Genomic DNA, 10,368 nt, shown 5'->3' with positions numbered 1-10,368 from the left:
TAACATTTTATTCATCAAAAATATTAAGCAGCAGAACTGTTTCCAACACTCATAATAAATCAGAATATTAGAATGATTTCTAAAGGATCATGTGATAGACTGGAGTAATGATGCTGAAAATTCAGCTTTGCATCACAGAAATAAATGATAATTTAAAGTATAATAAATTGAAAACCAATTATTTTAAATTGTAATAATAAATCACAATATTACATTTTTTTTTTTTCTGTATTTTTGACCAAATAAATGCAGGCTTGATGAGCAGAAGAAACTTCTTTCAAAACCATTAAAAATAGTAATGTTTCCAAACTTTTGGCCTGTACTGTATCCACACGAAAGAGCTAAAGCAAGTCCTGTCCATGCAGAACATAGGTGGGCATTATGTAAATATAGTAAGCTGTGACGTGTGAACTTCACGAAAATAGATTCGAACTCCAAACGACTCGTTTGAGCGATTCAGAGTCGACTCTTTCTTTTGAGATAAACTAACTTTATTTATGATGCACTTTCAGCTTTACAACTTTGCAGACTGTTTTCACATACAGCTGCATTAAAAAAAATCTGGGGCACTTATAATAGATATACATAAAATAGTAATGTTTCCAAACTTTTGACAGGTACTCCTTAATATATAATAATATATTTAGGAAAAATACAATTAGCCTACCTTGTTATGATGACATTGGAATTAGTTGGGCTGAATTCACACAAAACATACACATTATTATTAATAATAATAGATTCATTCAAGATCTCTGTGAACTAGATGATTGCTATCAACATACAAACCACTGCTAGAAAATATAAACATTTGTGTAATTAAACTTTAGTTTCAAAACATAATAGTTACTGAGAGATAGCCTTTGAGACCACTTCCTTGTGTGACAACTAGCCCTGTTTAAATATTATAATGTAAAACGATTAAGTATAATTAACTAATCACTAACTTACAACTCTATACGAACATAAAAACCTAAAAACAAGTTTATTTACTTTGCGGGACAAAACCGGAACCGGAACTTACAACTGAGTAAGGCGGCACAGCAGACCCGGAAGTGACTTTAACGTTGTGGAAACGTGAGGCGCCTATGTGCAGTTGTTCATTTCATTGAAGACATTTGAGAAGAAGAAGAACCTACTAAAACATGTAAGTTCACTCTTCTGCACACCGTATATTATGATAAATGTTTGAGTTGTACTGCTGGGACAGAAATAACCAGTTAATAGTTTTATGGCCGCTAAAAAAAAGTCATTAAGCAAGACTGATGCTAATGTTAGCAGCTACAATGAACTATTGTACTGATGATTAGGATTCGTCCTTAGTGAATACTGTTATAATATCTAACTTATGTGTTTGTTTTGCAATCGTTGTCTTTGTCAAATTGCTTGGATATTGGCTTTGTCTCTAATTTAGTTTTTTTTTGCGCACTTAATATCTGAATCATTACGTTATGGCTTAACGTTACGTTAATTTAGTGCGTATGATTATATGATCTCTATACCTAAAAACATGAAACAAAGCTAGATTAACTTCTACATTTGTGGTATTCTAAGCTTTTGAGCTCTAACTCTTCATATACTTTACCTAACTCTATATATGGTGTAAATTGAGTGATATTCGTGTTGCCTGTTCATCCACACATTCTAACTGTTGAAATGCTTTGTTAGGAGTTTGTTAAACAAGCCTAAATCTGAGATGACTCCAGAGGAGCTCCAGAAGCGAGAGGAGGAAGAGTTTAACACCGGTCCACTTTCAGTCCTCACCCAGTCTGTGAAAAACAACACGCAGGTTCTCATCAACTGCCGCAACAATAAGAAGCTACTGGGCAGAGTCAAAGCATTCGACAGGTACGTGATACGTGAAGCCTTCTGTTGGATTTATTATATACACTGCAACCCTCTACCGACACACTAAAGCTCGAGTCGCCAATGGCTAGTACATTTTTACATGGAATGCAAGAACAATGCAAATGAATAAATTTGACATAACAATACAATACAAATTTCAAGCACTATTAAATTCAGAGTCAACATCATGACACAAATGTGTCCTTTGAAAAATGCCAAGAAAGTGGGTCTCATTCACTAATAATTGTGTGGATTATTTCGTATTTTATATGCCCTGGAGAACTTCTCTCACATGAATTTCTTAAGTTCTTAACCTCTTTATAATGTTAATGAATTTGGAGTATTCTGTATGAGCAACCACCTGCCCAAGGTTAGTCATTTGCATAAAATGCACATATATCTCCAAATAAGGGATTTCTTTTACAGCCTTTCATTACTCTGACGCTCTCGAAAAAACACAGTCTAGCCTGAAGTACGCGCGGCAAGATGTGCCATTCTCAAAACCAGTTCAAACACAACACAGACCCAGATTACAGACCTCTCATTACTAGTCAGCTGTACATATGCGTGTCGGTGTTCTGCTGAAAAACCTCACAGCTCAAGCTATACTAACGCAGCCTTTCTTATTCTTTCATTGTATATGAAGTATATTTGAGATTAAATATCTGTATAAAATGTCATTTTAAACCGAATATAAGGCCACAGGCCACCCAATATATGGTTGAATGAGACACAAGCTGCGCCTGAAATTGCGTAGGTAATGCATTTGAATTTACTTCGCGACCATTTAAAAAAAAAAGGGTGTTCTATGTAGTGTGAGTTGCGTCACTTCACTTCCATTCACAGATAATCTAAAGTGGCTTCACGGGATAGTAAAGTATTCATCGAATGCACGCTTCAGAATCTCTGTGGAAGTATTAAATCATTTATGATCTTCATCAGAGAGACATGCTGTAGATAAACCGTTACTGTAAAATATGTGAATAGATAGTACAAATGAATTGGCTCACATCATTCATGTATATATAAAATTGTTAAACAAAGTTTCCATGATATGGACTTTCAATAGGCACTAATTTTGTCAATCGGAAGGAATCCAATCATATTTCAGATTTTTAAAGTTCTGTTTATATCAGTGGATCTCAACCTTTTTGACTTTAAGGCCATCCTCATTTTTCACAATGATATTTGAAGCCCCCCCCCATAACTAGAAAAATAAAAAAGATCTCGATTTCTAGTTGTTTTGTCTTATTTTAAATCATTTTAAGTCATCTTGACGCCCCCTGTTTGGGAACCAATGGTTTAAATGAACCTTTCCTTGACATAGCAGTCTGATTCACAGATCTGTTTACATGTGTGTGTATTCCAACCAAAACTTCAGACCAGTCGCCACGTTCAGAAGCCGAGCAAGGGTGGCACAGTGTTTTTAAATCTGAATAAATTTATTATGTTGATCGGATCATTACCCATTTCAGTCTGATCGAAATTTTATTCAATCAGTCGGATCAATTGAGGCTTTTCAGTCCGATTGAACTGTCAATCAGAACGGATTATTTGGTTGTATGTAAACGAATGCTACTGTCTCTTTTCTCTGGACTTTCAGGCATTGCAACATGGTTCTGGAGAACGTGAAAGAAATGTGGACTGAGGTGCCTAAGAGCGGCAAGGGCAAGAAGAAGTCAAAGCCAGTGAACAAGGATCGTTACATCTCGAAGATGTTCCTGAGAGGCGATTCAGTCATTGTGGTGCTGAGGAACCCACTCATCACCGGGAAATAAACTTGACGTATAACACGTCTGTTCAAGAACAGGCAATCTCCTGGACACTCATACACCAGCTCGCCTGCGAGCTGAACTCCCTTTGACTCAACAGCACCTGTTAAAGTGTTAATTAGGCCTTTGAGCAACTTAATTATTTTGCCCTTAAGAGACAGTACACAGTTTGCCTTGTGCTGTAACAAATGTATTTTGCTGGAAAATGTTTAGCATCATCATGAGAGATTGTTTGGTCAAAGAATTTTTGTTTGTTTTTGATGTTAAAGTGTGCTTTGTTTTCTAAATAAACTTTTGGATATTCAAATCTCTATAAATCTGTTGTATGATTCTTTCAGAAATTAAAGGGGACCTATTATAACCTTTTTTTTAAAGTCTTGATTTTGTTTTTGGGGTCTACTGGAATAGGTTTTTTTCCCCCACTTATTTTACATTGTTGCAGCACCTCTCTTACCAGTCTGCGTCTCAAAAGCATCATAACCCTAACTAGATCGTAGAGCCATTGACACCAGTGGTCTCTACAATCAACTTGGCTCATGATGTTTTGACAAACACAGCCCTGTTTATTTCCTGTCTCTATGAAGCCCCTCCTTCCGAAAAGCACAATGTGCTCTGATTGGTCGACTGGACCAGTGTGTTGTGATTGGCCAACCATTTTGAGTGAATTTAGGAAATGTCACCCTTACCATAACCGTAGGTTTCAACACTACGAACACAACTAAACCAGGCCTCGCCACTACATTTTTGCGTATGCCTTGGGTGGGAATTATTGAAAACGAGGAATACCGTGACGTGTTTATTCCCGATAGAAGACTTTGCAGGCGTTTCAGGGAGGTCAGAAACTGTTTGCACTGATAAAGAGAATAACTCCCTTTGGAGTGACTTTGTGCTTTGTAACTTCATGCTCAAACAGCAAGATTACACACTCAAGAAAGTTGAAAATGTAAGAAAGCATAATAGGACCCCTTTAACCGTTTCCAGACAAAGCAGAAAGTGTTCATCAGAAGTTTCACGTTGCTGTTTGTCCTCTTTCCTCTCCTCTCATCCTCTCCCCCTCCTCTTCATCTGACTCTCATTTGGTAGAGTCCCTTGGCAGCAGCTTGGGTGTCAGTGTAGATTTCAGCAGGCAGCACTCAATAAGTGACAAACTGCCGTTTAAAGGCCTCTGCATTATTAATGTGACCAGATGTGCTGACTGTCACTTCACACCCCTGCCCTCCACAGTGGGCTCCGCTGACCCCTTGTACTAAAAGCCATTTTAAACCCTTCATTTTTGTTTAAAAGGATTTGGCTAATGTTTCTGAAAATGACACAATTTTTGTTTTGAAAATTAGAATGAGCTCTCTGAAAGGGGTTTATCATGGTAAAAAAAAATATCTAGGGTTAATTATGAGTGTTTTAAAGGTGTATATATATGGACAAAAGGGTTATCTCAGGACTTGACCTGAGAGGACAGTCTGAAAATCACTCAGTCAGGTCACTTAAATATTCAGTGGAACGGTGAAAATCCAACTCGGTGTATCAGTTTGGGTTATTGTGATCCACTGGTGTCATATTTATTAAATGTGTTTATTCAGTCATTTTTGTGTGTTTTAATGCTAAACTATATCAAACAAATGTATATTGATGGAATGTTCTTAGATGTGTTCTATAAATTGTTAATATGTGTTAAGTTAAAATATTTACATTTTTATTCATTTTATACAGTTTTGATTAGAAAAGAATCACTATATTAATATTATAAGCAATTTGTGTTTGAAAGAAATTAATACTTTTATTTAGCAAGGATGCATTAAATTGTTCAAAAGTGACCGTAAAGACATTTATAATGTTTTATTAAATTTTCCATTTCAAATAATGCTTTTCTTTTGAGCTTTCTATTCAGTGATTTCTGAAGGATCATGTGACACTGAAGACATTAGTAATGCTAAAACACAGGAATAAATGACATTTTAAAATATATTGAAATAGGAAATGTTGTTCTGTATACAATTGTTCTGACCCCAAACATGAAAGATACCTCAGATTGTACAGAGGCAGTTTGCTATTTCGTTTCTTAGAGCTGAGTTTATGCCTAGGGAACAATAAATGGATGAAAAAAAAGGGATCTTGGATCCTGCATAGGAACATTGCATTAAACCACAGACTTTTTCTTTAGAAAATGTAAGAAATTGTTCCATACAGTTTCACAAATGCTAAATTGGTATCTATAGCACAGACACAGAAGGGTAAAGGAAAAAGATTTATGTGCCATTAACAGTGTGTCTGTTTTCGATGGAGTTAATGAGCTTTTCCCAGGCTCCTGAGGTGTTCTCTAGTGTGAGACGCTCATCCCGCCGTCCTCCGTGTTCCCCTGGGCCGCTGCACCTGGATCTGCGTGTGGGTTAGCCTGAAGCTCTGAATACTACAGCCATGACTTACAGCTGACGCTTCAGCCTGAGATCTTATCATGCTGTCAGAACTGAGATTTAGTGGTTTAGGTCTGCAATGTGTTGGTCATGTTTGAGTCATTTTGTGGGGAATTGTCTATTGGATCATGGTTTGATATGTTCCGTTTATGAATAGTGAAAACTCATCGTTCAGCAGTGAATACTTTATCCTTGCCCGGCAGAAAGAGAAAAACTTCCCTGACCTTACTGCATATTTGTGTGTGTTATATTCATCCACCTGCTCGACAGCTATGTTATTTTATGCAGAAATAATGTAAAACAATGGATAATGTAATATCCTGAATAACCCACCGATATAGCACACACACCTAAAAAGTGAACTTTTGGAAAATGATCCGCCTTGGCTTTTTGCATTTGGCACTGTTAAAGTCAGATCATTGATGGTCCAGTTACAAACACACCCTTATTATTGCACTATATAGATCTGAATTAAACTTCCAAAACATCTTCATTTGGCACCGCAGCATTTCTTAAATGTAGTTCTTTCACTTGTTCTAAATAGGCGTAAAAGCTTTTTTGTTAAATGGGACATAATTCAATTTAATCCTTACAAAAATGTACCATATATTCATAGTACCAACATTCCACAGAAAATAATTGGGGAGAAAAAAATCCCCATTTTTCCTTAACTGACAAACTAGTTCAACCTGCCATGTCATATTGGTCCCAAAAGTATTTGGATATTGAAGCCACATTGAAGTCTAAATTTCTGATTCTCACTGGATTACATACAAAATATCAAACCATGTGACATCATTTGCAAACAAATGTTCAGAATCAGTTTTCTTGACAGAGTTCATCATCACATTAACACAATCAATTACATTGAATAATATTGGGTCACAATATTGGTCATTTTGAGCAGTGGGGTCATTTTTTTTTTTTTTTTTTTTTTTTTTGCTAAAATTACTAAAGCTGTTTTTGCAAAATATGAATATTGTGATTTACTGGTCTAAAAATATCAAAGTGAATTGTCAATGTATTAAACCATGTTACCCTTTTACAAATTGTATTAATATTGCAAACACTCTTAAAATAAAATAAAAATTGGCAGGTTTGTGAAAAAACATGCAGCAAAAGAAGATTCATTTGGTTCCCTTAAAGAACATTTCAGTGAAAAGTTCTTAAAGTTCCATTCTATTTGCAATGGAAAGGTTTATAGATGTTAAAGGTTATTTAATGAACCACAGATACCAATAAAGCCAATCAAATATAATTACCATATTAGTTCTATTTTATAACTTCTTGTTTTATCAGTTGAAATTATGCTTTTGTAAAACTTTACACTTGAACGTGTGCTGTTTCTTTCTTTTTTTTGAAAATGCAACTTCTGATGCATTTTTAATGCTCAAGTGTCCTTTGGGGCATTTAGTAACAATAAAATATGTACATTGATTAGTTGTATATGAAGGCATGCAATCAGAATGTCTCCAACAAAATGTGGGATCTTGGTATTAGCCACTAAAAAATTACACATTACAAAAGAAAGTGTTTTCTTAAAAGTAGATAACTAAACAATAACTGATATTTTAGGGGAAGCTATATGTTGCATGTACATTTTTGAAAGGAAAGGATTTTTTTTATTTTTTTTTTTATATGCAAGTTCAAGTTAGAAAGCAAGGGTTAGGTGCAAGCTCCAGAAATTGGATAAAGCCTATCACATATCTATGAGAGAAAATCAATACAAAAGTGGCCTGAAATCGTTCATGGAATATTTACTTATTTCGCTGTTTTCTGAAACGAACGAAATAATATCGCTGCCTTCTAACATCCATGTGAAGCTCTAAGCCTCCACAGGATCATTTCTAGAAGGCTATCACTGCACGAATTTACATATTCCCATCACATATGTCTCCATTTACTGGATAAAATACAAACTCAAGACAAACTTCAATAAGTTTTCAATTTCATTTCTCTAATGTTTCAAACATATCATGTTGAAAACGTTCCTTAACGACATCACCATTCCCAAAAACTGACATCATTATTGGCGGGAAAACAGCAGAAACATCAGTTAAATATCAGTTGATTTGTAAATCCCTCAGTGTGGCTTTGATGGAAATTATGGAAACATTTTCATGCGCTTGCACGTTATAAGTTCTTGAGCCCGAGAATAGCATATTTATGAAAGTCTGCTATTATTTTATAAAAAAAAAAAAATGTTTTTTTTTTTTAACTACAACACGAGGATATTCAATTTTCAATTTTGAGTCCAGAAGATGCTTTATATCAGGAATGACCCCACTGTAGACCATGATTTTTCGAAGTTAATAAAGATAAAATAAAGATTATTGGAGTAGCCTAGCCTATGTAAACATTTCACGTTTAATTCATTATGTCACTTGCCGTTTCTTTGTAAATGTTCGCGAAATGTAGGCTACTAAGTGTTCATTTTTTTGTGTATTTTCCCATTTCATCTTTCTCTTCTTTTTCTTTTCTCAGAGTGTGTGAAATGAACTTGAATAAGTTTGCTCGGGGTGACTGCTCTTGGCAGGAAAGCGCTATGTTTTATTCAGCAAGTTGAGGCGATAAGAGGGGAAGTGTGATTATGATAGTGATCGGTCACGCGTCGATACTCAGTCTCCCCCGCGCGCGCAACGCGATACTGTCGCCCGGCGCGCGGGGCTCTCACATCAGCCATCGATCGGGCGCACGGTAACTCGAGACTCCGCAGTTTGTTTCCAAGCAGCTCCGCAGCCGCGAGATCAGGTGCGCACCGGGGAGCCGAAGGGTGACAGCACAGTCATGAGGAACACACCGTCACCCATTCGCTTCTCACATTGGGCGCACTTGATCTCGTGCGCTCGCACTGTCTCTCTCTGTCCGCACATCACATTAGTTACCTGCTCATTCATGTTATGCACAGTTGTATATCTATTAAACTCTGTTGTAGTTTAAGGAAACATAAAAAAAAAAATACAAATTAAAATATTTTCAAACGTGTTCTGTTAAAAAAATTAAGAAACATGGATCCCCCTCCCCATTTTAGACATTATTAGCAGAATCAGCTCAAACCAAAGTATAAAAAAAACAAACGTGTTTTGATATTATGATAAAAAATCGATTTCTGTCTTTAAAATGTTTTATTGTAATATGCTTAATATTTTATCCATATTAAAATATGAAAAAATTGCATAATAAATGTATGTGTTGAATCTGAAGGAAGAAGCTCTTGTCTTTTTAGAATAAATGTTTATATGACTGCTCATGCTGTTTTGGTGGCAGATGTGACACACATGGTTGGATATCTTCCATACCAGTAAATTTGAAGATATTTCATCTTTGCATATGCAAGCTATTTTCCTCAATTTCCCTTTTCTAATTTAAATGACTTGCGTGGACACATATCGCCACTTTATATAGGCTACCACATTAATTTATATTTCACAACTATCAATAGATAGTATCAATAGAGATAGATAGATAGATAGATAGATAGATAGATAGATAGATAGATAGATAGATAGATAGATAGATAGATAGATAGATAGATAGATAGATAGATAGATAGACCTTATAATATATATTAAAACGAAATAAACTTGGCCGTTTTTTTAGAATTAGAATTATCTGTTGAATCTATGGAGGAGGAAGATGCTTTTGTCTTTTTAGAATTAATGATAAAAGGACTGTTCATGTTGATTAGTCACAGCACATTTTAGTATAACAATTGTTTTACGTTTTTTTTATTATTTTTTTCTTCACATTCATTGAGCAACATTAATGTTTTCAGCAACAATAAACTGACAAGGTCACCGTTCTGCAGAGACTCTATAGTTATTATAGAATTTGGTGAAAAAATAAAGGCCTATCATAACAAAACCGAGAAAATGTCCTCCTTTGTCACTTTTAGTGGCATTTTTGACAGAGTCCTGGTTAATGTCTGAGCTCGGTGATATTACCTCCTGATAGAGACTAGACAGATTCTGTCGGCTATTGTTGTGACTGTATTCTGCCATCTTTGTACTTACATCCCCATCTAGTGGTAAACAACAAAATGTCTTCTACTGTGAATGTACAGCCAAAGACTGTCCACTAGGTGACGTGATTTAACCACGTATCATTTACATTTACAATAGCTTTGAGAATGACTTTGTAAAAAAAGTGTAAGGAGAAGAATAAGACTCTTCTTTCTTTTTATGTTTGTTTTGCACGCGCAGTAGTGATTGCACATACATTGCTTAGTGTCATAACCAAGGCCAGCGCTGTTTGGCCTCCGTCCAGAATGCCTTTAGAAATTCTTTACAATTTCCTGCTTGTTGTCAGCCTCTGGTAAACACACTCACAAATGCATCCTA

At 35.5% G+C, this 10,368-nt stretch overlaps 1 protein-coding gene across 1 annotated transcript; it reads left to right on the top strand.

The window, feature by feature from the left end:
* Positions 1–453: 453 nt before the first annotated feature.
* snrpd2 (small nuclear ribonucleoprotein D2 polypeptide) lies at positions 454–3,979 on the top strand. The gene is made up of 3 exons (XM_081373316.1): positions 454–1,147; positions 1,669–1,848; positions 3,452–3,979. Coding segments are annotated over exons 1-3 (357 nt in total). The 5' UTR covers positions 454–1,145; the 3' UTR covers positions 3,627–3,979.
* Positions 3,980–10,368: the final 6,389 nt, after the last annotated feature.

The sequence above is a fragment of the Scardinius erythrophthalmus genome, assembly GCF_964197995.2.
Source record: "Scardinius erythrophthalmus genome assembly, chromosome: 8".
Classification (NCBI taxonomy): Eukaryota; Metazoa; Chordata; class Actinopteri; order Cypriniformes; family Leuciscidae; genus Scardinius; species Scardinius erythrophthalmus.
Note: the sequence above shows the minus strand (reverse complement) of the source record. Positions and strands in the feature narration are given on the sequence as shown.

Bases quoted from the DNA above. Each gene is read 5' to 3' on its own strand.
- snrpd2 (XM_081373316.1), top strand. The intron at 1,849-3,451 runs GTACGTGATACG...CTGGACTTTCAG, and splicing joins AGAGTCAAAGCATTCGACAG to GCATTGCAACATGGTTCTGG.